We start from the raw sequence: 27,224 nt of genomic DNA on the forward strand, positions 1-27,224 counted from the left end.
CCATTGTATTTGTAACTATATAGCATTTACATTGTATTAGCTATTACAGTCAATCTAGAGATAAAGTACACAGGAGGGTGTGTGTCCATTATGTGCACATACTACACGATATTGTATAAGGGATGTAAGCATCTGCAGATTTCTGTATTTGTGGTGGGTGCGGGCAGTGATGTGGAGGGCAACTGTGAGTGATGCAGAAATCGCAAATGCTGTAAATAAAATTGGTGACCTTAATAGCAGGAGAAGACACAAGATCAAATCCAGATTTCATTCAGTGATCGTACAGCTTCATATATTAAGGAACGTATGTGAATTTTTATGCTTTTACACTTCACTGATGTTCAGTTAACCAGCTTCTGCAGTGGGTCATGTTGTATAAGCGATGTCTACCACACCTGTGTAAAATTTCAATCCAGCAGCTTCCACGCTGCCTGGAGAATTACCACAAGCAATAAGTTCAGTCAACATGCACACCAATAACATGTTTCAAATATATGCTCTACTTTAAAATGTATGTAGACAGTGTTATGATAAAAATACAAATCCAATAAAGTATTTAATTTTTTTTGGCCATTGTATATTTTCTCAAATAATGGATTTTTTAAAAAATGCCTGACTTAGGCCGGCCTTCTTTCTTCTTCCAGGCTCTGTCAACAGAATCAATAGAAAGACTCCCCGTGTACAACAGAGCTGCCTGGAAGCATTACAACGCCAGCCATGAGGCCGATGACTGGTGTGTCCCCAGCAGAGAACCAAGAGACATGACAACATTCCGTAGTGCCTAGATACGTTTGGGACACCTGGGAAATCCAGATGTGGCTTTTGTATTAAATTTGGAAGGGATGGTGTTCAGAACTACATTATCACCAAATACTTCCTGTGTTGATTTCACAGTTAACTGTTTGGGTAGAGTAAGTGGAAAGTGAATTCCATTTATGCCTGTTAATCTCCTAAAGGATGAAACTGTACCTATTTTACACTTATGTTTTCACAGTTAATTGAACATATTTTTAAACAACTGTAGTTTTGGTCAACTTTCTCTTTACAGTAGACTTCAGAAATATGAAAGTCTTTGGGTTTCTACAGGAAGCTCTGTGGTGGTTCTTTTTTTTTTTTTTAAATACTTTCGTGTCTGCTAGAGACATTTTCTTAATACTGACTAGCTAGTTAGCCATTTCTCTGTTTTTAGAGGAGTTCTGCCATCCTGTAAGTAGTGTGACAGATGTAATAAGATGGTCTTCAGATTTAGGTGACTAGCTACAATTAAAGCAGTCAGCAGCTGCCCCATAAGTATAGAACCAGCCACCTTTCAGTATCTACATGCATTGTCTTTACTCTGCAGTTAATTTATCATTTTTTAATTTTATTGCAAAGGGTTGTAATGACTGGTTTCTTATGGAGCTAAGCTAAGATCATGGGCAGTCTGCTTTGAATGTGCTTATGATTGATGCAAGGGGAAATTTTTATACTGAAAGACAAACTAACAGCTGCTAAAATTCTAAACTGAATTTAAGAAATTGAGAGCAAGGCAGTGAGTCCCCAAAACTGAACTATTGATTATTGAGATTACCTGAGGGAGCTTCTGAGAGTTTTTCTGGGCCCTACTCCAGATATACGGAATCAAGACTCTGCAGCTGGAGCCCAGGAATCTAAATTTTTAAAACACTTCCTAGATGAGTCCGATGCCTCACCTAGTTAGGAAAGTGTGCTTTTAAAGTGAGTAATGATATCATGGTTGCTAAAGTGACAGATTTTTAGGTTTTGGTTTTGACCTATCAAAAGGTCAGATTTCTCGACTCTAGGAGAGACAAACTGGTGCAATTAGAAGCATAATTAGAAACAGGAGACAAATTGACTGTGGGAGAATAGTCAGGTAACTGAAGGATTAGAACCATAGGTGTACAAGTATTGACAACATACATTTTATAAAAATTATCTACACTTTTATCAGGAAAAAGTCACCTTGGGCTTATCACAACAGCCCTTTGCATTCATATGGTAATTTGAAAACACGAATACCTTGGTATATTATGATACCTCTGTCGGGCTTTAAAACATCAATACAGAGCAGGCGGTATCATCTTTGTTTTGAGACAGAGTGTGGCCCAAAGCTGCCCAGAATTGGAGGCTGGGCTCCAGCTTTATCTGCCGATCACTGTCAGCCTGGTCTGAGAGACCATGAAATTAAGGAGACAAAGTTGTTAGTCGTACCTCATCTTCTAAGCTGACAGGGAAATACACTGAAAATAAATTTTAAATTAATATTTTAAATGTTTGAAGAACAGCTTTACTATTGTAGACGGTGAACTTTATTTACCAGGAAAATACACTGAGTTGAAACACCCCATTCTCAGGATTATGTAAGTTTAACAATTCTATACGCATTTATAACTTGGAAGAGTTGTTAAAGGGCCGTTAGTCCAGGATCCTCACCTAAGGGATGAGGGTCCTGAAGGCTGGTTGGCAGCTCCTGCTGCTCAGGCCACTGAATGGGGTGGAGTGGCCACTGAGTGGTCTTCAGCTGCTTTTCCACAAACTCTTAAAATGGAAAATAGGCTGATGGAAAATAAACAGGTTTTTTTTTAAAAAAAAAAAAAAAGAGAGATGAAGATCCTGAGATTCGGGGTGTGGGGTTTGCCCGGGGCTAATTAGCTGTGACCACATGTCGGAAAAGATCTTTTCCGTATTATTCCTTAATCATGGATTTTTATTAAAAAAAATAGGATATGCTAGTGGATTGTTTATATTAGTTCAGTGTGTTAGTTTTTTAGCTTTAAAATTACACTTTTCTTGTGATGAAGTATTTTCAAATCCTTGGAATCAAAGTATTAACTTTCTTTCCTAAATGAGACATTTGTACAACGGACATAGACGATGTTTTTACTTATGAAATGCCCCTCACAAAATTAAAGTTTTTCCCTCTTTAAGAGCTAAGAAATAGCGTTTTCAAAGGAAAAGTGAAATCTTTTCCTTTAGCTTCTTTTTAAAGATATAACAGCTTTTTTTTCACTTTGTTACTGAGGTAAGGGACAGAAAATTACATGCAAAAATATTCAGGGGGATAGCTTTCTCCTAGTTGGTTTTAAATCATTGTGCTACCTAAAAAGTTTAAATTCTTACACTATTTTTCCACCAGCATTTAATATGATGCCATGTAGATTTAAAAATATATACTGAAGGCTAAGAAGTGGATACTGATTTTTTTTCTACTAACTGGGGCATTTAATGAATGTGCCAACAGTTTTTAGGAATAATTGCAAAAAATATTCTGCCCTATACTTAAAATATTGGCTGGCTTTAGATGTCTTCATACTTAAAAGTGAAGAAAGTGATCACTGTTACATGAAGATGTTGAAGTGGCAGGCTCCCCTCTTGTTTTATAAGATGCTGTGTATGGCAATAAACTGAAAACATGGATTAACTCTTATTCTGAAAGGAAATTGGGTCAATTTAGGTTTTTTTAAACTATAATTATGTTTTTAAAATAAAGGTCTCTTTCATCAAGGGTCGGTGTTCTGTAAACGTTAAAGAAGTCACAGCTAAGGGGTCTACCACATCTCACTATGTTCAGTGGAGGGAGGGCTTGGGATTTACAGCGTGTCTATTCTAATGGCGAAAGCGAGCGGTAGAGTTCGTACGGTTTGAATTATGGTAGATTTTTGTTACGCAGACATCCACAGATGACTGACTTATTGCATAAATGAACATCTGTTGTGTGATTTTTGAAAGGTTATATTCATGTGCTCTTTGAATAACTTCTTATAATGTAAGTAATGTAGGGAAAGTCTTAATTTAACTGCCATTACCCTCTACTTGCACCAGCTGAAAGTCAGAACTAAACTACTCTAGTCAAAGGTAGTTTCCTGCCCTGCTCCTGATTGATGGGCTGTGACCACAGCCTCCCTACACTGTTAAAGTTCCCTAGCAGGACTCCCCTGTTAAAGACCTGGGGAAATACATGACTAGCGTCAGGGCCCCTTTGTGGCCTCGTGAGCAGCCAGAGAGGAAGCCCCAAATCAGTCAACCAGTTTCAGTTTTATATCTTTAACTGCTGCGCCATCAATGTGAAGTTTTAACAGAAGTGTCAGCGGGGTTGAGTTAAGCTGGTTTGCAAATGTGGCTCTTCCTGGAGGAACTTTCCATCATACTGTATACGATTAACTTCTGGCTCCAATCATTAATTTTCTTATAGTCAAACCCAGTGCACCTGAAGAAACGTGGCACGAAGGATTTTATGTATGTCAGAAAGAACGCACCACTGGGTTGCTTAGCCTGGCATTCCTCAACTACTGTGCCTTTTGTCTGCCTACATGTTTGGAAAGAATTAGACATATACCACCCACTCTTCATACTTCTTAAGCAGTCTCTAACCATAGGCTTTTAACAGCAGGAGACAAGACTGCGTTTCTTAAAAAATTTGTAATACGAGATTTCATCTGTGTTTATATTAGAACAATTCTTGTCACATAGTAAACAACATAGGTGTGTATTACTGTTATTATTAACAGTCTTTCCTCACTGGGACCAATACTGTAAATAGCCCAACTATGGTATAAAAAAAAGTTCAGAACCGAGGTTGCATTTTTGGAGTTTGGAATGTATTCCTAGGTCCCTTCATCCTGGTGCAAGTTTGCCAGTTTTTGTTGCAAAACTTCAGTCTTTTTTTTCTGGTCTTGGAAGAGTTTTTATACTGAGGAATAGTGGCAGCTACCGTTTGCTTTGTTAAATTAGAGATTTTTAAGCAAAACTATCCAGTAAAATAAAGCAGAGACACTTCGATTTGAGTGTTGTATTCACTCGGGGGTTATTTTCTGAAAGTCTGGAGCTGCCCTTGCTGTAGCTGCCATGTAGGCTGTTGCCAACATTTCATGTCAAAACTGAATTTTCTGACAGCTGTTTGTAATAAATTTTAAATGATGAAAAATTCCTTTAGAAAACATTTTATTAGGCCAGGACATTTTAAAGTTCAACTGAAATATTAAAACTGCTGCAGTAGTCTTGCCATGGTTTTATATTTGGATGTCAGTTATATTGTTATAATACTGTATGGAAATATCTAATTGTCTAGAAACTTATTTCAAAATGGAGCACCTCCGATTACATAACTGAAATAAAATAGAAAATGTCATTTATTTCACTATGTAGCAGTATAGAAAAAAATCTGAATATGAACAATCTTTGCATTCTTTACTCTCAGTATTTCCTATAACACCCAGTGTAAAGTAGGCACTTATAACTATGTTCAGTAAATGCATAACGAATAATTTGATAACACTGTGTTCTTTCTCAAAGTGATACACGAAAGTGGGTAAGCAGAATAAAGAAAACTATGGGTAGTAACCAGCACAAGAGACCTAGCAAAAGGAGAAAATACAGAAGAGAATGAGCAGTTAGGAGAGTAGCAACACAGCAGTACTAAAGCTACGGGCTTATTCTAAAGTATAAAAAGTAAATAAGCAAACACTGTTAGGGGAGGTGAAGCCACAGCCGGACAGCAAACAGCTAGTGGCAGTCCCTCCAGGAAGCTGCTGTAGGCTGTGTCAAAACCTTCGAGAAAAACCTCTAGCAAGGACTAATCAGAAAAAACGGGGGCCACATGAATAGTATTTAGATAAACAAAAAAGGACGTAACTACAAACACTGAAGATAATAAGGATACCATTAACTTTATGACAAAAAATTTGAAAGCACAGAAGAAATTATTTCTAGAAAAATGAGTATTACTGACATTTATTTAAGAGATTTTGACAGTTTAAATCAATAACAACTAAGGAAATGGAATTAGTAACCCCAACTGCGCTTCGCCAAAAGACGCGGTGTTAAATGTTTAACCAGAGTATCAAGGAACTCATCATTCCTGTCTTCCAGGAAACTCTGAGAGAATAGAAAGAGAAAGCCACCCAACCTGTTTCACAGAGTTAGTGACATCCTAAAGCTAAACCTGATCAAAGATGGTATGAAAATTTGTAGACTAATCTCACTTATGAACATAGATGAAAAAAATCACCAGTAAAAGAACAGTGTTTAAAAAAATACATCATGGATGAAGTAGGGTGTTTCCTAAAAATGCAAGGATATTTTAATATCTTCACAATCTATGCAATTTATCATATTAAATGGTAAAGACCATATGATTACCTCAGTGGAGACAATTCAATATTAATTTGTTATTCTGGAGTAGAATTAGTTGTATTACAGGTGCTTAACTAACTCACACAGGTCATTGTTGGATGTTACAATAAATCTGCATAGTGGCACCAGGTAGATGTAAGACAGATATACTGGAATGGTCTTTGCTGGGTTGGGTCCAGTAGGTTCTACCATGGGAAATGTGACTAGTACTATGGCCAGATGCCACCATTTGCCAGGTAAAAGTTACTGGCCTGGGGATTCCTCCTTTTTACTGTAGTAAAATAGTTTGAAACATGGAATAAAGGAGCATTCGGTGTCTTTGTGTTTGGGCAAACACAGGCTTATGGAAGAGGCCTAGTATTGTCAACAAGCACATTTGTTTGATAAAGCCTACCCTTTCTAGCTCTGGAGTGGCAAATCCCCTTCATTCTGGAGAAAAAGTTCCCTTTCATCTCAAAATCAACCCTCGGTGACCAATAAAAGCAGCTAATAGGAACAAGCGCCAGTTAGGAGCATCGGGTGATTGCTCATTTTCTGTGGTGCACAGCTGACCTTGATCATTGTTGTGCGGTCAGGCGATGTCTTCACAAGGACTTGGCCAATGGGAAGGTACAGCTAAGTCCTCGTAAGCAATGTTCCGCCAACTTTAACATGCACACGAATCACCTGAGGACCTTGGTGAAACAGATTCTGGCTCAGCAGGTCTGGAATGGGGTCTGAGCTTTTGCCCTTCCAACAAGGTTCCAGGTGACACCGATGCTGCTGATCCAAAGACCACGCTTTGAATAGCCAGAGTTTAAAGGTTGTGGGATAAACTGCTGTGAGCCAGATACATCTAGTAATCTGATTCTTAGAGTTTTAAGAAGGGTTAGGAAGGATTTATTCCTGGTATCTGGAGCACTTGGTGGGTATGCCCACGACCCTGAGGTCCGAATCCCATTAGTTAGCTAATTTTTGATGAAATCTGGGTTTTCAGGATCTTACCCAATAGAACAAGTAGGTAAGGGAAGTCCTGGATTTGCCACTCCAGAGTTAGAAAGGGTAGGCTTTATCAAACAAATGTGCTTGTTGACAATACCAAGCCTCTATTATAAGCCAGGTTAATGCAAGAAGGTGATGCCTGTGTGTAATGTTTATCTTCATTTCCACTTCACGGGAGGGCCATGGGAGGTACCAGCCATCTTCGGTGGATAAAAGCTTCACCAACATCCTTACTGTCTGCTCCAGGCAATAACAAAAATCTTCTGGTGGTGGGAAGTATGGACCCAAGACTGAAGGCCCTGGCACTTCACAGCAGTGTTGGGGTACACAGAACTTGGGACAGCCCCTTACAACAAGATCCAAGTCATAGTTTCTCTGGTGAACCTAGATGTGGACTCAGCCTGCATGGTATAGACCCTGGCAGGGCACATCAAAGTCAGTAATACCTCCCTTACCTGTGACTGCAACACTTAATGAATATTTTCCAGTAATTTAGCAGATGATTGCAGTGATTCAGCAAAATCTAATACATGACTGTCTTGTAAGTAGGTGACTGCTGAGGGTATAATGAAGGAGAGTTGGTTTATAACTTGGCTGGAAAAGTGGATGGCCTCATCACTACTAATGGGCAAAGATGTTAAAGTCAGTATCTGGAAAATTCCTGCTGGGATTTTGATTGTGATGTGTTAAATCTGTACATCAGTTTGGGGAGAATTCACAACTTAATATTGAGCCTTTCAATTTATGAACATGATATATATCTGTTTATTTAGACTGATTTCAATTCCTTTTATCAGTGTTTTGTAGTTTCAGCATACAGATCCTGCACCTATTTCATTAGAATCAAACCTAATTTTTTTCATTTTTTGGGAGCTATTATAAATATCCATTAAAAATCTTTTTGCTTTCCAATTGTTCATTGCTAATACATTTCACCCTTCAAGTCTTTAGTACAGCCCCTCAAAACAAATGGTGGCTCTGGAGTTTTACCAAGGACTAGACATGGCTAAGATAGTTCCACCTGTGGAACTTGTGGTCTTCATCACTGAGTAAATGGCAGCATGTCTAACCCAACGTCGTGCTGCCATGAACCTGACTATGCCTTTCTTTCTAGCCCTCTCCACCTAGACTACCTGTTGTTTGGCTTCACTTGTGAAGGTCTTCACCTGAAAAAGTCAACAGTGTAATTTTACTGTCCCACTCCAGGGCTGTTTGAATTTTCTTCTCTGGTGCCACAATATGGTGTGACCACACTACTTTCCTAGTTCTGCTCTAACTGAGATTCTGGAGATTCATATTGATTATGTCCTTATCCAAGCATCATCAGGGACATTGATGTGAGCTCCACATCCCCTAACAAACACATCAAAACTATATCTACCTGAAGAACAATTCTCACAGAAAACTAGCTGGACACTGGCAGAAGAGCTCACACAATCGAGGCTGCAAAAAAGATCTCCATATAACGGGGTAGGATGAAAAGGGCATCAAGACAGGACCAGCACCCCTGGGAGGCATCTGTGAAGGATGGAAGGTCCACACGGGCAGGCCCTCACCCTGGGAAGCCCCCTTGCCTCCTGGGAGGTCCACTGGGACAGACAGAAGGGCTGGAGGGGCCTGGACTCTGCAAGGAGTGTGTGTGTGTGCTGGCTTGCTAGCAATCAGGGAGGAAAGAGACCGGGGCTGACAGCTGCCACCTCACCACGGCATCTCCGGCAGACAGGCCCTGGGAGAGGACTCAGTCTAGCTGTGCTGAGACAGCCTGAAGGGCCTGGGCCGTGATAAGGGCTGAACCTCAGAGCCACTATCAGCACATGCACAGCGGGGCCAGCTCCAGCATCGGAGCCCATCCTCAGTGCACACATGGTAGGGGCAGTCTGGCAGCAGGCGGCATTTGCTGGCATACACACTGGGTTGTGCCACAGAAAGGGACATGTCTGGGCAGACAGGCCCTGGGGAGGAATACACGGCAGCTTGTTTCCCAGCAGGCGTGCTCCAGTTCCACCCACCCCACACCGTAGCTCAGGGCCAGATCTGGGGCGGACAGGTCCTGGGAGAGGCCTGCCATGGGGGTGGCCCAGGTCCCCGGCAGCTGTACAACCACCTTGATTCCAGCAGCCACGGCACCCTGGCCCCCAGCACCAGCCCACTTCAACCGCAGTCTAAGCAACGAGGCCCGGCATGAGCACAAGGAAGGAGGGGACAAGACCTTGGGCGGCTCCTGGGCAGAACCGCGGCCACCTGCAGAGCAGCAGATAAGTTTACTGTGACCGCAGGGGCCCTCTTCAGCGATCACCCTCCTGCAGACAGACCACACACTCAAGAGCACCAAAGCCCTATCGAACTTGACCCTCAAGGCTTCTACCCCAACCACTGGGAAGCAGACTCGGACCCTGACAGAGCAAAGGGGAGGCCCCACCCAGCATCCAGCGAAGGCTCTGGACTCAATCACCAATCACACCCCCATCAAGGGGACAACAGCCAGCACGCTCCGAGGAAAGATGTGACTGGCATCCATACCCAAGACAGCCCTCACACCAACAATACAGGCTCACAGTCCACACGTGATGTTCCTACAGAGAAACACCGCTCTAAGACCACAGTAGATAACTGTTTCTCCTAAATGCAAAGAGACAAAGAAAATTAAATAAAATGAAAAAGCAGGGCAACTCCCAATCAAAAGAACAAGAGAAATCCCCTGAAAGAACAAATAATCGAACAGACGTCAGTCTACTCAACGCCACGTCAAAAATGTAATAAAAAGGAATTAAGAGTATCAATAGAAATATCACTATAACAAGGAACAAGGAACTATGAAGAGAAACCAATCAAAATTACACAACTCAACCGCCAAAATGAAACCAATATAGAAGGAATGAACAGCAGACTAAATAATGAAGAATAAGTGATCCAAAAGGTAAGATAATGGAAGTCAACCAATCAGAACAGCAGGCAGAAAGTCAAATGAGAAAAAAAAAATGAAAGCAACATATGAGATCTATGGGATAATATAAAGCATGACAACCTATGCATAATCAGGGTTCTATGCATAGGAAAGAAGAGAGGAAGAAAGGGAAAATGTATTGAAGAAATTAGGTTTGTAAAGTTTTCTGCCATAAAGAAGGAAACATATCCAGGAACAGGGAGCACAGAGGGTCCCAGACAAGATGAACCCAAACCCAAACAAGACCCACACCAAGACATCATAATTAAAATGGCAAAAGTTAAAGAGAGGATTCTAAAGGCAGCAAGAGAAAAAAAAAAAAAAAAAAAGAGAGGCAAGGGAACACCCATAAGACTGTCAGTCGATTTCTCTGCAGGCACTTTGTAGGGCAGAGCAGAGTGGCATGATGTATTCAAAGTCCTGAAAGGGATAATCCTGCAACCTGGGATAATCTTGCTGGGCAGAGAGTATCATTTAGAAGAGAAGGCGAAATAATTTCTCAGATAAGCAAAAACTAAATACAGTAATACTAAATCTACCATAAAAGAAATATTGAAAGGTCTTCTCTAAATAGAAAAGAAGCAGGAATCTATAGGAAAGGGGGAAAAAATCACAATAGGAAAGGCAAATATATAAAAGATTGACAATCACTTAAGCAAGCCAGTAAATATATTACAAATCAAAGAATTTTGTCAAAGTGATTATAACTACAATTAACAGCAAAACGATAAACATGAAGTGGTCCTATTTTACATCCAAATCACAAAATGTGGGATTAAGATGTAAAAAAAAAAAATCTTTTAGAAGGTGTTTGAACTTACGACTACCAGTCTAAAACTCAACCATAAAATCATTATTTTCTGTACTAAAGATAAAAAATGAAAACCACCAGCACCACCACTACCAGAACATGTAGTCTTTATCTGTATAAAGCACATTGCCTCTCATATCTGGAAACACAATGTTACTCCAAAACCCTAGCTGACCGAGATCATTCACACTTGGTGGAATGACAAATTCATCATCTCATTTTTAAAGTCTTTAACAGAACCAAAGTACTGAAATATTTGATGTGTACAATATGCGAAGTATGTTATTGTTTAATGTGAACATTTTTGAACTATACTTCTACCAGACTTCTATAAAAAGAAAACCAACTCCTAAATGCCTAAATAAAACACAGCCAATTTGGAGGTAAAAAGAAAGAAATAGTGGAATTTAAAACACTTTATGTTTTGCTTTGAATGTGCCATGGGATTTTCCTCCAAAAGATGTGCCTTCCTAGTTATATTTATTTGAGTTCTTGTTTAAATTGGTTTCCCTTCTGTGAGCATTAGTTGGTTTGCTTGGACAAATTAGTTAAACTCTGAAGCCTTAGTTTCCTCATCTGTTAACAGGAATTATAATACCTTCCTCGCAGGGTTGTCATGATAACTGTATGACATGAGGGATGGACAGTGGCAGGAGGTGAGCACTTGGTAAATGGTAATTATGACATTGATGCCTGATTGTGGGAGAAGGTCCTTCTAAAATGGACTAATCAGTAGGTAGAAACCTGCCTGGATTTCAAAATGCGCTTTGGATAATTCACAAAGTAAGTAATTCACAAAATATTCATGAGATCCTTGGTTGGGTCCCAGAACTGCTATCAAAAGCACTGGTCCTCTCCCACATTTACCACAAGACCACTCTGATGATCAAATGAGAATGCAGATGTAGAAACAACTTTACAAACTGGATAGCAGCTTATGATTGTAGTGTATTGAAAGGAGGCTTAAACTCAGTAGAATGAATTATGCACAGCCTAATTTTGACATTTTTCTGAGAGTTCTTGGTGGATCCTTTCTAGAAAGCTGATGGTTAATGGAAAACTCTAAGGAAAATCTCTTCTTCCACTTAGAAGCAAAAAAGACCTGGCTTTTCCCCCCAAGAATCATATCCTTCCAAACACATTAGTATACAGAGTAGTTTTTATATTTGTGCAAAAGGTGGGGAAATGTTGTTCTAGAAAGACTGAAGAAGAGGGAACATCCCCAAATTCATTCTTTGAAGCCACCATCACCCTGATACCAAAACCAGACAAAGACACTACAAAAAGGAGAAAATGGCAGGCCAGTATCTTTGATGATTATCAATGAAAAAAACTCAACAAATATTGCAAACCAAATCCAACAATACACCTTAAGTTGGATTCATTCCAGGGTCACAAAGGTGGTTCAACATATGGTGTTTCACATTGATTATGCATATTAACAAAAGACAAGACAAATGATCATCTCAACAGAGGCAAAAGAGCATTTGATAAAATTCAACATTCATGCATGGTTAAAACTCTTACCAAAGTGGATATAGAGGAAACATATCTCAGTAAAAGCTATAAATGACAAACCCACAGCCAACACAATACTCAACTATGAAAGCCTTCCCAGTAAAACCTACAACCAGACAAGGATGCCCACTCTCACTACTTCTATTCAACACAGTATAGAAATATTGTTAAAATGGTCACACTACCCAAAGCAATCTACAGATTTAATGTGATCCCTATCAAATTATCCGTGATATTTTTCACAGAACTAGAACAAATAATCTAGAAATTTATATGGAACCCAAAAGGCTCATAATTGCCAAAGGAATCCTGAGGAAAAAGTTGAAGACATAACTGTCCCAGACTTCAGACAATATTACAAAGCTACAGTAATCAAAAAAAGTGTGGTATTGGCAGAAAAACATAGGGTCAATGGAACAGACTAGAGAGTGCGGTAATAGACCCACACACCTATGGCCAATTAACAAAGGAGGCAAGAAATACAATGGCAAAATACAATCTCTTCAGCAAGTGGTGTTGGGAAAGCTGGACAGCCATGTAGATGGCTACATGTAAATCAATGAAGTTAGAACACTCCCTCATATCACATACAAAAATAAACTCAAAGTGGCTTAAAGACTTAAATAGAAGACATGACACCATGAAACTCCTAGAAGAGTATATAGGCAAAACATTCTTGGACGTAAATCCTAGCAATATTTTCTTAGATCAGTCTCCCAAAGCAATAAATAAATAAATTAATTAATAAATAATAATAAAAGCAAAAATGAACAAAATGGGACCTAATCAAACTTACAAGCTTTTGCACAGCAAAAGGAAACCATAAACAAAATGAAGATAACCTATAGACTGGGAGAAAATATTTGCAAACAACGCAACCAACAAGGACTTAACTTCTAAAATATACAAACAGCTCACTATCAAAAAAACAAATAACCTAATCAAAAATGGGCTGAACTCCTAAATAGACATTTTTCCAAAGATGATATACAGATGGCCAACAGGCACATGAAAAGATGCTCAACACTGCTAATTACTAGAGAAATGCAAGTCAAAACTACGAGGCAGTATCACCCCACACTATTCAGAATAGCCATCATCCAAAAGTCTACAAATAATAAATGCTGGAGAAGGTGTGGAGAAAGGGAACCCCTCCTACACTGTTGGTGGGAATGTAAATTGGTGCACCCACTATGGAAAACAGTTTGGAGATTCCTTAAAAAACTAAACAGAGTTACAATATGATCCAGCAATCCCACTCCTGGGCATATGTCCGGAGAAAACCCTAATATGAAAAGATGCATTCACCCCAATGTTCATAGCAGCACTATTTACAATAGCCAAGACATGGGCGCAACCTAAATGCCCAACAGATGAATGGATAAGGAAGATGTGGTATATATATACAACAGACTATTACTCAGCCGTAAAAAGAATGAAATATTGCCTTTTGCAGCAACATGGATGGACCTAGGGATTATCATACTAAGTCAGACAGAAAGATAAATATATAATACCACTTATATGTGAAATCTTAAAAATAATACAAATGAATCTATATACAAAAGAGAAACAATCACAGACACAGAAAACAAACTATGGTCACTCAAGGGGAAAGGAGTGGGAGGGGTAAATTAAGAGTACGGAGTTAACAGATAAAAACTACTATACATAAAACAGATAAGCAACAAGGATTCACTGTATAGCACAGGGAACTATATTCAATATCTTATAATAAGCTATAATGGAAAATAATCTAAAAATATAGATACAACTGAATAACTGTGCTGTACACCTAAAGCTAATATTGTAAATCAACTATATTTCAAAAAATATATATTAAAAATTAATGTTGTGGCTAATTCCAAGGGTAGCATCTCTGGTGCCCTCTCAGCACAGTCCTATGTTTAAATAAGTCAATGATTAAACGTACTGCATGGGAATGTGATGCCTAGGAGAAGAATTCAGGCCAATTTAACAACAAACGATGGATTTGAGTATCCACTCCAACTTGGAGTAGATACTCTAATACTCCAAATTGTGGAGTATATTCTCCAAATATTGATTATACTATAATGACCCCCAGCAGAAACTGGGTGCTGTAGCAAAAACCAAGCTTTTGCCTGATTATCTGGGAGGTAAACGGTGCCAAGGTTTCCTCTTGGAACTTAATCAAATTCTCAATCAGTGTCCATGACATCCACATGGCAAGGGGGATATAATAAATCTTAACCATTTTTTGGCAGCCCACCATCTTTTAAATGGCTTTTCTGGATTCTAGTAAACCTCCACATTATGAGTCTAACTTTCTTAAGTCTCCTTTGCTGCTAGATTACAGACAGTAACCTGAGACAGTAACCTGATTTACAATCATAAACGTCTGTGCTAGCAACATGCACACGTTCTGAGCGGTTTCCCTGGGCATGAATGTCTGGCTTTCAGAGGGCATCGTGGTCGCAAGGGTCACGTTTATGAAACAGAAATGGCTTCGGTGCTGAGGCTGGTGCTACAGTGAAGCTGAGTTCCTAGATTTTAGTGCTCATGGGGCAGAGAAAATGGTAGCTATTTTTTTGTTGTTTTGTTTCTACTTTTTTGTTGTTTCCCTTTCCCTTTTTTTTTTTTTTGATTTTGTTTTTACTTTTTTTTCCTTGTTGAGGTGAAATTCACAGAACGTAAAATTCACCGTCTTCAAGTGTAATTCAGTGGCATCCAATACAGCTGTGCAAGCACCACTTCTCTAGTTCCAAACTTTTTCATCAGCCCAGAAGAAACCTTGCACTGTTAAGCGGTGTTAGTTTCTTTCTCACGCCAGCTTTGTAGCGTGGTTTGGAATATTACTCCTGGGAGCTTATCCTGGAGTCATATTCTACAGTAGTACAATCACGTGTGAGTGAAAATATACAAGGGTAATCCTACAGAAACAGTTTGTGCCTAGATTCGTTCTTAGACATACTGTCTTCAAAGGAATGTTTTAAACCAGCCAAAGACTTAACACCAACAAGCTTACATTTTAAGTCTATTTTAAATTAAAAATCCAAAATAGTAAGTACATTCTTTTTTTAATTTTATGAGTTTGGAAATACAATAAACAATTGTGGAAATATAATTGGGTATATTACGTGTACAGCTCTTTCCTAAATGCCTGCTGTTCACATTTTTCCCTAAGATGAGTTTAAGCCAGTCAAGAATTATGGCTTCAACATGTCCCCAGTTGTCTTGCCATTCCTGGGCCTGCCTCAAACAAAAATAAGAGGTGCTGTTAATCTGAGGCAAGACAACTCATTGTGTTCTCACTGCAGCAACAGGCTGCCCTGCGTCCAGGCTCTGCGTTCTTTCCAGCTCCTGGCCTGGAGTGAAATGCTCTTCCCCAGCAATCATGTGATGACAAACCCAGCCGCAAGGCCCTAGGCATGAGGCTGGCCACACTCCAGGTAGACGCTGATCCTGCATCCAGCTAAAGCAGGGCCAGCCCTAAAGGAGAAAGCTGAGCAGCAGCCAGCTTTAAGGACCCTGCAGGCAGCAGGCGCTGAGTAGAAGCAGAGGGAGGGGCAACTCTCAGCAGCAGGATAGCAACTGGCGACTGACATTTGGAATCTGCAGCTTCCAGCTTCGGACAACACACCGTTTCTAGTGTATACTTATCCTCCAACGTTTCTTGGGCAATTATTTAGAAAAAAAAATTTGTTAAAGGAGCTATGTTTAGTGTTAGACTATAGATGCCCAAGCCGTATTCGGTGGTGTGCAGTTTTTATAGTAGGATGCAAAAATCTGAATAACTGTCTAAGGATTACTAATAGCAGCCTGGCCAATACTTGACTCAAATAGGGGTGAGACGCCTAAGGCAAAGAGGTCAATTTTAAAATACCATCGTGCTTAATTGTGTTAAGTGTTTATGCCTCACTAGACTTGAAGTCTATGTGAAACCAGATCCAAACATTTACCAAGGGCTGTTTACCACCTCCAGACTTGTTTTTTCATTCTTTTGAGTTTTGTCACTTTGCTTATTCCATTTCCCTTTGTTTGGTTAAAATGCTTAACATTCTCCTGTGTTCTATATACTATTCACCTGTGTGTGATGCACCTAGACCCTCTGAAAAAAAATTAAAAGCTATTTGATCTATGATTGTTTATTTAATGAACATGTGTTTTTTGAGCGCCTGCTGTACAGCTGGTATTATGAAAGACACTGGGACTAAAGAGACAACAAGAAAAGCACCATTTTTAGGTGGTGCTTTTCTAGGTCATGGAATTAAATTTCTCTTTCTCAGTGTCATTTAATTGCTACTCAGTTGACCGGGTTCCATTTTTAGTTAGACTATTTGGAGGCTCATGGATAATTGAATATTTTCATAAGCTGCATGAAATTGTGTAATTTTAAATTTCTATAATGAAAAAAGCACATATAAGTCCCAAATTGTGGATTATTGTGAGTTATTATAATAGGCAAAACTGAAAACATTCTTGCCTCGGACCTGTTTTCCAAAGTTAACAGGTGTTTTTGAGATCCCTCTAAATGCACCTTTAATTTTCAGTCAGCAGATAACAGCACTTGATTTCAATTCAAAGCAAGTTATAACGGTGTTCTGTTTAATACTATGACAAGTACACTTAAAGCTTCCAGCAAATAATTCTTTAGTGAAAACTGAACACTTTCAAACTGAAGATTCTCTGATCTCTTAGAAGGGGGAACATTGTGATTTTTTGGTCAAGTAACGTTAATTGAACAAAGTGAAAGGCAGATTTTACTCTTCCTCAATGTACTCAAACAACTGGCCTTTTTTTTTTTCCTGTTAAGTATATTAAACACAACCTGAAATTTTATTTTCAATAAATGAAGTAAGCTTTACGTTTTTCTCTGATTAACTTTTCTCAGGAGCATTGTAATGAAGTGAATTTGATTTAGTGCAACTTGCTGTATTAACTGCTACAGGCACTAAGCTATCCATTGCATCCTATAAAATCAAGATCACACAGAAAAATTCTTCCCAACAACCCAGAGAAGTAAAAAGGAAACATTCCCAAATAGTAGGTTTATAAAATGGGTTTATGCATTTTCTTAAATGCTCATCATCATTGGAAGGCAGACTATCCAGCTGCTTGTGCTTGTGTGTGAAACCAGTACAGCTGTAGAAATAGCAAACACACATCTAAAGTATTATTTCGACAGCAGGTTTTTATTTTCTAGACTCCATGTATGATTTCAAATGAAATACTTGTTAGGATCTTGGGGTTTGGGTTGCATAAAAATTGAACCATTTATTTTCAATGATCTGAAAAGAGCCAATAAAATCAGAAATTTAGGGTGGAAGAAGGAAAACACCAAAAAGCCCTCAACATTGCATTTAGTGATGGTTTAGATTCAGGATCAACAAATCCACAGTTAAATCCCGAGTATAAGATACTTTACACTCTACAAATTCTTAGTAAAATCTTTGTATTATATGTGACCCTCTCATTGAATGTTTTCCTCTTTCCTTTCAAAACAGCCAGGAAAAAACCCACAAATTATCAGAACTCAACCAGCATGAAATAATCTATATGATCTATTTGTAATTTGAAAGTCCGAAAGAGAATCTCCAGGCCCAGGTAATTTCATTGGAGAATTCTGCCAAACATTTAAAGAAATTAACATCAGTTTTACATAATCCCTTCCAGAAAGTAGAAGAAAGGGGGTCATCTCCCAATTCATAAAGCCAGTACTACTCTGCTATCAAAACCAAAGACAGTACAAAAAGGAAACCTACCCACCAATCTCTCTCAAGAACTTAGATGCAAAATCCTCAACCAAATATTAACAAATCGATCCAACAATGTGTAAAAAGGAGTATATAACATGGCCAAGTGGGATTTATTCCATATATGCAAGAAAGGTCAACATTAAAACAACAACAACAACAACAAAGTAATCCACCAAATAAACAAAGGTAAAGAAGAAGAATCAGTGATAGTATCAATTGATACAGGGAAAGCATTTGACAAAATCCAATCCCTTCCAAATAGCCAGGGGTCCCTACTTTGGGATTTGGTGGTGTCGGCTCCACTCTCAGGCAACTTTCCCATCCTTGATATACTCCCTGTGGGGCTGCACCCTGAATGCCTGCAAGACTTTCAGTTGCCCAGTCTCGAGACCGAAGAAAGAGCCCGGATACAGCGATAGGCCTTCAATGGCTTATAGGATAGGGAAACTTACATACCTGAAGCAGAGGGTCCTGGAGCGACGCCCCACCGTAGACGGCAGACAGAACATGACAGCAGTGCTCACTTCTTGGGGGAACTGACGTCAGGTTGGCTCATCAGTTACCAAGGAAACCAGCAGCTGGGGCACATCCCTCATGGCCCCTCTGGTTAACAACCTTCACGAACATCACAAGGGCAGATGTCTCCCTTGAATAAACTAGCAGGTGGAACCGTTCTGGCCTAAGGAGTAGAACAATCACTAGCTGGGGCAGGGGGCAAGCACGTTCTTGTTGAGCAGGGTGTAGGTGAAGCAGGGACTGGTCGAGCAGCAGATGTGCAGAGAGCAAGACAGCAGCCATCCTGAGTGGCCTGACTATACACGACCCTACGTAAGAAATACGTTTTTCATATGCATTTTGTGAAGGACTCAGATTTTAAAAGAAATACTTGGATGAAAATGGTATAAATCAATCACAGATTTATCATATCATAATTTTTTAAGTCACATATCAGAAATGGGATTTTTTTTCACATAGGGAAAACAGTATTTTTTTCTAAATAAATAATGTAGTTGGAAAGTTCATAATTACTCCTATGGTATACACTTTACTGGCCTAAGCTAATCACCTTGCCATACTATTCCTGTTCCCAAGATCCACCATTATACATTAACATTTGAATGAACACACTTATTATATCGCCAGGATAGCAATTTCCAGATCTAGTGCTAATGTACTTCCTGGCTAAAGCTGAAACTATTAAGAGCAATTAACTAATTCATGAATTAATATTGTTTAGACATCAGCCTTTAGAACTAAATGGGATAATGTATGTAAAATGCTTAGCACATTTCCTGCCACAGAGTAAGTACTCAATAAATGATAGCCATTAGTATCAGCATTATAAACTAAAGATGTCATGAGGTTTTCTACATTGACTATTGCCACGTGTGATTTTTTTTTTTTTTAATGTAAAGCCATTTTCAAGCTAGGGATAAATTTCTCAAGTCCATTTTCAAATCCATGGTCCTATATGATGGACCATGCTCTCCCAAGTCCAATCACTAATCTATCAATCCAAAGTTCAGTTAAAACATTTACTAACAGTTTTTCCCTGGAGTGAAGTTTAGCTATACAAGTGCTATACATGCAAGTCAGTAAAACCAAATGCTACCAGCTAGTTTTACGTAAAGCCCTTGTTTCAGAAATTTGTGTCAGTTGGGTACTGTGGGAAGCAGATGCAGAGTTAGGAGGGCAAAAGCTTATTGAGGGGTAACTAGAACAAAATTTAGAGATGAACTGGGGAGGAAACAGTATTGGACAGGGAGAGCCTCAGACGATGATGCAGGTCTGACAGTCTTAGCTAACACAGTGAGCAGCTCTGGAGCAAAGCTTGCCCATGAGGACTCCCACCGAGGGCAGAGATGGCCGGGACCCTCACCATGCCCAGCCATTGGCTGGGGTCTACCCTGGAAGAGTGGCTTTGGCTTGAGAGCTGGAGCAGACACGAAGGCACCAACAGATGGAGCTTGTTGACTGATTGCACTCTTTGCAGCTGATGAAAGAAGTTTCCACATACTGAGGTACGGGGAAGTCATTCTGGAGTATACATAAGTTAACTTGAATTTTATGCTAACTAAAACAGCCCATTTGTGGTCCATCAAACATACATTGTATATTGCTTTAATTATTAAAGAAAAGGGTGCATTTAGCAGAAGAAAAGAATGTCCATGTTAAAAATAAAGATTAAATGCCTCCCTTCCTGGGGCGTCAGTGCTGGTCCTCCTTTGATGATAAGATTCCTTTCCCAGGTGCCAATGTCATACTGACTTGCTGTGTATGTGCTGATGGTTTTAAAATTATTTGCATTATTTTTAAAGCAATAAAATAATGCTTCCTCTTGGATACCCTATTCCTGCATCTAAATTGGTTAATGGCAGAACAGATGGAATCCATATTTTCTGTCTCCCAGGCTAGTAATCTTGGAAAGTCCACTTTAAAATAAAAACAGAATACAACAGTATACACTATACATTCTCACTAAAGTGCTATTTTCCTTTCTTTTTAATTTATAAAAATAATAATTGGTTATTATTTTAAAAATTCAAAAACTTAAGAACGTTACATAAAAACAAATTTCCCCCTCTGCACTTCTCAACTTCCAGATTCCACTCCCTAGATATGATCACTATTAATACACTAATGCATTGTTCCTGACATTTTCTGTCCATATATGAACATACATATGCTTTCTGTGATACACCAAACACATATCCTTTTAAAAATAAAAACACAAACCTGTTTGCCTACAAATATTCTTCAACAACTTATTCTTTTATTTAAGAATAACATTTTTCATGTCATGATTTTATCCATAAATCACTCTGAATATTTTTAGCGGTGATAATGGTTTTCCATTGTAATGGATATGTCATGGTTGAATTCAAACACCCACTTGATGACAAGTATTTAGGTTATTGCCTGTGTAACAGGATATTAAATGAGACTCTTTCTAGGTCCCTGTTAGCTGAGGCTTCCAAGTCTGCAAATAAAACAGAAGGTGCCAACTACCCCAACACTCTGAGGTGACCTCCTAGACCACTTAGGTAGGATTTGCAAAGGAGGTCTCTATAAGCTGGTTTGGGACCCTGAAGTCATCATCTATTGTAAGTTACAAAATTCTTGAAGTTTATAAGATTGAAAAATAAAAGCTAAAATCTTAGACTGAGATGAGATTTTGAAAAATACTAAAGACAAAGAAAGGGGTCCTTTCACTTTGCTCAAAAGAAGATGGCCAAGAGGTACAAATTTCCTGTTGTAAAATAAATGTCAGGAGGATGCAATGTATAACATGGGGACTACAGTTAATAACACTGGATTATATATTTGAAAGTTACTAAGAGAGTAGATTTATAAAAAAAGATGGCAAAGGAGACACTGGGCCACTGTTTGAACAATGATGGTAACAAGTGATACAGTAAAGGTTAAAACAGTATTCCTACTTTGGCCTTACTTCCATGACCGTTACCAGATAGTAAAGGGTAGAAGTAAAATTGGCACGAGAGAACTGAAGCTAAAGATGAGTGAAGGAAAAAAGCACCAGGAACCTCTAAGATCATTTATCTCCAAACCTGGAGAAGTTGTTTAAAGCAGAATTGTGAACTCTCAAATTATAAGCTCAGGTACGCCAGTGTCTTAGGTTGGATTCCCTGGAAACAGAATGAAGTGGAGAACTAAGTTAAAATTTTTACTGGGGAGAGTTCTTAGGAGATAAATGGGAAGGAAATGAGGCAGGATTGGGCAGAGCAATGTCTGAGGTCTCAGTCAATCCCCCCGAGAGTTCTGGAACTGGGATGGCTCTTCAGAGTGATGTCAAATAGAGGTGGAGGGCTGGGCCATTTTATTCGTGCATCAGCTCAGTTAGCTGCTGGACACAGGTCACCTCCTGGGGTGGGGGCGGGATATGGCTGTGGATGGAGCAGTTAGGGTCTGTAGATGGTGTTCCTGGCAGCGGAGACTGGATGAATTGACACTAAGAAGGGAATCTGAGTGAAATAATAACACAGTATCCACTACAGGTAATGAAGTTTTTTTCCTTTCTGACACTCATTAATTTCTGTTTAAGTCCTCTACTTTGGCATGATTTTCAACTTCTGTGCAATTCTGGCTCACGGGAAGTCATTCTGCCATTCCCCAAGTTGCACTGGAAAGAGTGGGGATCTGTGAAGTTGTCTTGGGTTGCCTGGAACCATCATTTAGACACTTCAACTCATTCTGCTCCTTCTGGGCAGGAGAAAACCCGCACACCTTGCCTCTCTCTCAGGGCTGCCCACGTTCTCAGCTGATCTTGGATCTCTGGACGTATGGAGTACTTCTCCTATCTCTCTCTCCAGTCTGAACAAATTCATGTAGCTCAACAGACCACAGGTGGAGATGAAGAGAAGCAGGGGGTGTGACAGTTTCGAGAAAAGCAGCCTCTGACTGCAGATAACACAGTTTTCTTCCCCATTTAATTTTTATGACCTGAGTTCCCTCTGGGCCTAGATTTTTTCTTTTTTTCTTTTTAATGTCCAAAGGCACAAGCTTCAGAGATTTAAAAAGCCTTTTCTTTGCTTTTCTGTTGTAACAGCCTTTCCCGGAGGCAATGAATGCATTGACTAAATGAATAAAGGGCAAAGAGTAAAAGAAATTCAGAAAAGAAAATCTTAGGTAACATCTCAAAATATTATCGTGCTACAATTACATCCAAGAATCCTAACAGGACCTGTGGATGAGATCAATGAAACTTTGTAACAGTCTTTGATGGTTCAGGGAGAAGGAAAAAGGATCTGATAATCAAAGTCAGGGAAGAGTCTCCTTTTTTTTTTTTTTTTAAAGTAGGAAGAAAGAGGATGCTGCAAACCATAGACTGATAACCTTAATGTTCCTCATAGGGAAAATGCCAGACAAAACTTAGCTCTTTTTTTTTTAGATTGTTTTGGTTAGGCAAAGGCCTTCAAATAAGGTATCTGGACTCCAGCAAATAATTTGACAGTCTTCTGAGGTATCACTATGAATATGATGAGATGTCACTATGATATCACTATGAAGATGCAAAAATAGGGACCAGAAAACAGAGGGTCTGGTAGATTTGTAATACGATGAACAACTGACTGCAGTGAGAGCAGGAACGTGGCCAAAGTCAAGTGGTCAAGGTACAGGTGGACATGGCAACCACATCTGACACATGTAGAAAGCTGGACAGAACAGAGCACGTGCTCCTGAGGAAGAGGAGCCCCAGGGAACTCCTGGTCCTCTGTAAATGAGATGTGCAGCACCGGCCATGGAGAGGCCAATTATGTGGGGCTCAAAGGAAAAACAACTGGAGTTAATTTCTGATAATTAGAATTCATCTTAAAAGCAAATAAACCAAACCAAACAACAACAAAAAACCCCTGTGATATTGTGAGGTAATACATTACCAACAGTATGATGTCACAGAGAGAATCATTCATTCTACTAAACATACCGATTGGCTGCACTTCCCCCGAGAGAAATAGAGTGGGACTAGATGACTTCTAAGTGCTCCCACAGTTCTTTTTTTTTTTTTTGGTTGGTGGAGGTGCTGGGGATTGAACCCAGGACCTCATGCATGCTAAGCACGCACCCTACCACTGAGCTATACCCCTCCCCATTCTATTCTTAAAAAATGTGAGTGCTAAACCAAAACCATGTGAATTACCACTTTTTAATAAAAAGGTTTTAAATGATTTTCAGAAAAACTAGTGATTCAGAAAGGGTTTTATAAAAGCCCGTGGATACACTCAGAGTTGATTTTATGGCTCATGACTGGCAATATTAATGGAAGCACTAATAAAAGTTATGATATGTAGTAATAAAACACCTAAGCATGGACTCATAAATCATCTACAACAGGATAAGGCAGGTCATTTTTCCTTTGTGATTTAATGCAGAGTAGATTTTACACTAAACTTAGTTTTCCACAGGAGACCTATAAACCTCAGAATAGGCTAAAGATCCAGGTTCAACAATGCTGCTTCAAAGATAAAATAGACATGAACATACAGATATGAGAAAAATCTGACATTCCAGACTTACAACGCGGAAATGGTTTAGTCACTCCACTTGATAGCGTAAGAGCATGGGAGTTTGCTCACTGGGTTCTCCTAACTTCAGATTCAGTAGGCTGACTTTCTCCCATTCAGCTCGACCAAGATTTTTAGATCAGAGTTTGACAAGGAATTAAAACTTATACTAGCTTTGGTCACAGCTGTTGAATTTGGAACTCAACTACTTACACCTGCCATCTGGCATCAGGGCTGCTCTGTTTAGCTCAGGAATTACTCCCCTGACTACTCCAATCATAAGCCCCTGAATCCTCGCCACTCGGGGTGACCAGGCTGGTCAAAGTTCCCATCCACCTTCTGATGGTTAAAGTTATGAGCTAATTTGACTGGGTTAAGAGATGCCCAGATAGCTGGTTAAACATTATTTTGGGTGTTTTACGTTTATTTATAAACATTATGTCTGTGAGTGTCTTCAGAAACATGCCAATTGGTAAACTGAGTAAAGAAGATTGCCCTCACCAATGCAGGTGGGCACCATCCAATCCGCTAGGAGCCATCTAGATCAGAGAGGCAGAGGAGGGGCAAATCAGCTGTCTCTGAGCTGAGACACTCATCTTCTGCCCATACACTTCAGTGCTTCTGGTTCTTTGGACTTTCAGACTCAGACAGGGACTTACTTACATCCAATTCTCAGACCTTTGGACTCAGACTGAATTATACCACCAGCTTTCCATTTTAATTCTGTCACTTTGCAACTCAAAGCGTCCCAATTAATTAGCCATAGCAGAGTTGCTTTTATGTTACTGGCTTCTCCCTAGTATATTTTCTGATAATAATCTTCAAAGAGCTAGTAACCTTGAGTAAGAAGAGATCTTTTTCATTGACAATTTAGAGAGGCTGGAAATTTAGTCCCTCATTTCATTTACTTACTTTGGAAGAGTGACCTATTCAGGCACACTAATTAAGAAGGAATAATGTTGAGGACCAAAGCTGTCCTGGGATTTGAGCTTCTTTTCCAAATTAAAATAAGTCATTGTGACATATGGTATTTTTCCAAAAATGGTGACACCAGTGTATTTCTCCCCACTCACATGCTTTTTTGTGAGAGGTGGATAATACCCCTCCCCACAGAGAATGGATCTAGGTACTCTTTCTTTGAATTCAGACAGAGCCTGTGACAGCCCTGGTCAGTGGGGAGTGATGGGAGCGGTGCTCTGTGGCTTGTGTGGCTGAGCCATACAAGAGACACAGCTTCTACCTGGCTGTCTCAGGACACCTGTCCTTGGAACCCAGCTTCTATACTGTGTGCAAAGTCAAACCAGCCCACATGGAGAGGCTCAAGTAGAGAGGAATGGAGGGCCCCAGCTGACATCCAGCATCTCCCAGACGTATGAATGAGCAGTCCTTTAGAAGACTCCACTCCAAGGCCTGGAGTCTTCCAGCTGAGGCCCCAGACACAGTCATCACACTTCCTACTGTACCCTGTTTGAATTTCTGGCTCCCTAAACTACAAGCAATAATAATAGGTTATTTTAAGCCACCAAGTTTTGGAGTAATTTGTTAAATAGAAACAGATAACTAATTTAGTCATTTTGGTTGAGATAATAGATATTTTGCTGAAAGAGAAAACATGGAAGTATATATGTATGGTTAACAATGTTTTCTCAGAAAATGAAAGTGGTGGAAGAATTATGTGGACGGGTTAGCACTGCTGACTGCATAGTGGACGGGTTAGCACTGCTGACTGCATAGTCTTTAGAGTGGGACTAGACCTTCTCAGACAGAAGTGAAAACATGTTATCTCCAAATGAGTGTTCAGTCTTTGAATGTTCCTCGACTTAGAAAAATGATGAAAATAACTGCGCTATTCAATCCCACCTACCAACCTGGAGCTCAGCTTCTGGAAATGGAGTCAATTTTGGTTGGCAACTAAAGCAGAGATGATGGAACGTGTTTTTCAAGCCTGTTTCATTTTACTCCTGGGCACACAGCCCATCCTCATTTCCCAGCCTCCCTTGCATTTGGATGGGGGTAATTGAATGGCTAATTGCTCACCACTGTGGCTAAAATTCAAGTAGGGGCTGGGGTCAACTGCTCTCTGCCAACCCCACCCCAATAGCTCGTCAATCAGCTATCTTGGAGATTTACCTTTTCCATAAATCAATCCTCTTTCTCTGTCCTTACTGCATTACTGTAGATGGGCTTTTGTTTGAACTCCTGACAGATTTAGTTGTTCTCTATGTTCACCCTGCAGGCAGAATGATGTTTCTGAAATATTCATCTAGTCATACCATCCTTCTGTTTGTAACTTTCTCCCTCCAACATCACCTCCTGCTAGTCCTGGCTGTGTCTCCCTGTGCCTGGAACACATTCCTTTCATGCTCTTGTCTCCACAGGACTGAGTCTGGCTTATCTCCCAGGGCTTTGCTTAAATACCCCTTTATTCAGTAAGCCTGACTTGAATTGCTAGTCTAGCCTCCTCTGGTTGCCTCTACTATGAGCTCCCACAGGGCTCTTGATTTACGTTAGAGGAGTGCTTATGGTACCTTATTTAAATTGCTTAATTGTTTATTTCCCCTTTCTGGATTATAAATGCTGTAATGGCTCATGGATATTGCATTCCCAGAGCCTAAAGCAATGCCTGGCTCATAGTAGGAAATACATAGATATAGGCCATACATATGTGCTTTAAAAACAGGAATGTATCAGCAACAAAAAACCAAACAAGATAAAGAAACAAAAAACAAATACAAACCCCACAAAGATCTTCCTCCCACGCAAGCTGTAGTAACTGATGTTAACTAGTTAGCGAGGCCGCAGCAGGTAAGGTTTCCTAAAGTCTCTCAAATCTCAGGCATGTACTGAATTTGCTCCAAGATTTTTTCCTCCCCTGGCTTGGGAGAAGCAAAACACTATTATCTCAGTGAAGAAACTAAATTAAAAAAGAAAAGTCTGAATTCTATTAATCATCCAGACTCTATTCTCTGAAATGTGAGTGCTTAAAAATTTTTCCACAGCCAAGATATGTGCTAAATTTCAGCTTGATTTTTATTTGGAGGTAGAGTGCTAATTGGTAATAATGGGGGCGATGAATG

At 39.6% G+C, this 27,224-nt stretch overlaps 1 protein-coding gene and 1 non-coding gene across 3 annotated transcripts in view; one reads left to right on the forward strand and one right to left on the reverse strand.

The window, feature by feature from the left end:
• PDK1 (pyruvate dehydrogenase kinase 1) overlaps window positions 1-4,784 on the forward strand; it is a 30,295-nt gene extending 25,511 nt beyond the window's left edge. For both annotated transcript variants that reach the window (XM_031451660.2, XM_031451659.2), the window contains one exon: window positions 645-4,784. In XM_031451660.2, the coding sequence (XP_031307520.2) occupies window positions 645-785 (141 nt within the window). In that variant the 3' untranslated portion in view covers window positions 786-4,784. The remainder of the gene's footprint in view (window positions 1-644) is intronic.
• Window positions 1-27,224, reverse strand: part of LOC116153041 (uncharacterized) — an 83,522-nt gene that overhangs the window by 4,418 nt on the left and 51,880 nt on the right. The gene's annotated exons all lie outside the window — the stretch shown is intronic.

Source organism: Camelus dromedarius, chromosome 4 (assembly GCF_036321535.1).
Source record: "Camelus dromedarius isolate mCamDro1 chromosome 4, mCamDro1.pat, whole genome shotgun sequence".
Classification (NCBI taxonomy): domain Eukaryota; kingdom Metazoa; phylum Chordata; class Mammalia; order Artiodactyla; family Camelidae; genus Camelus; species Camelus dromedarius.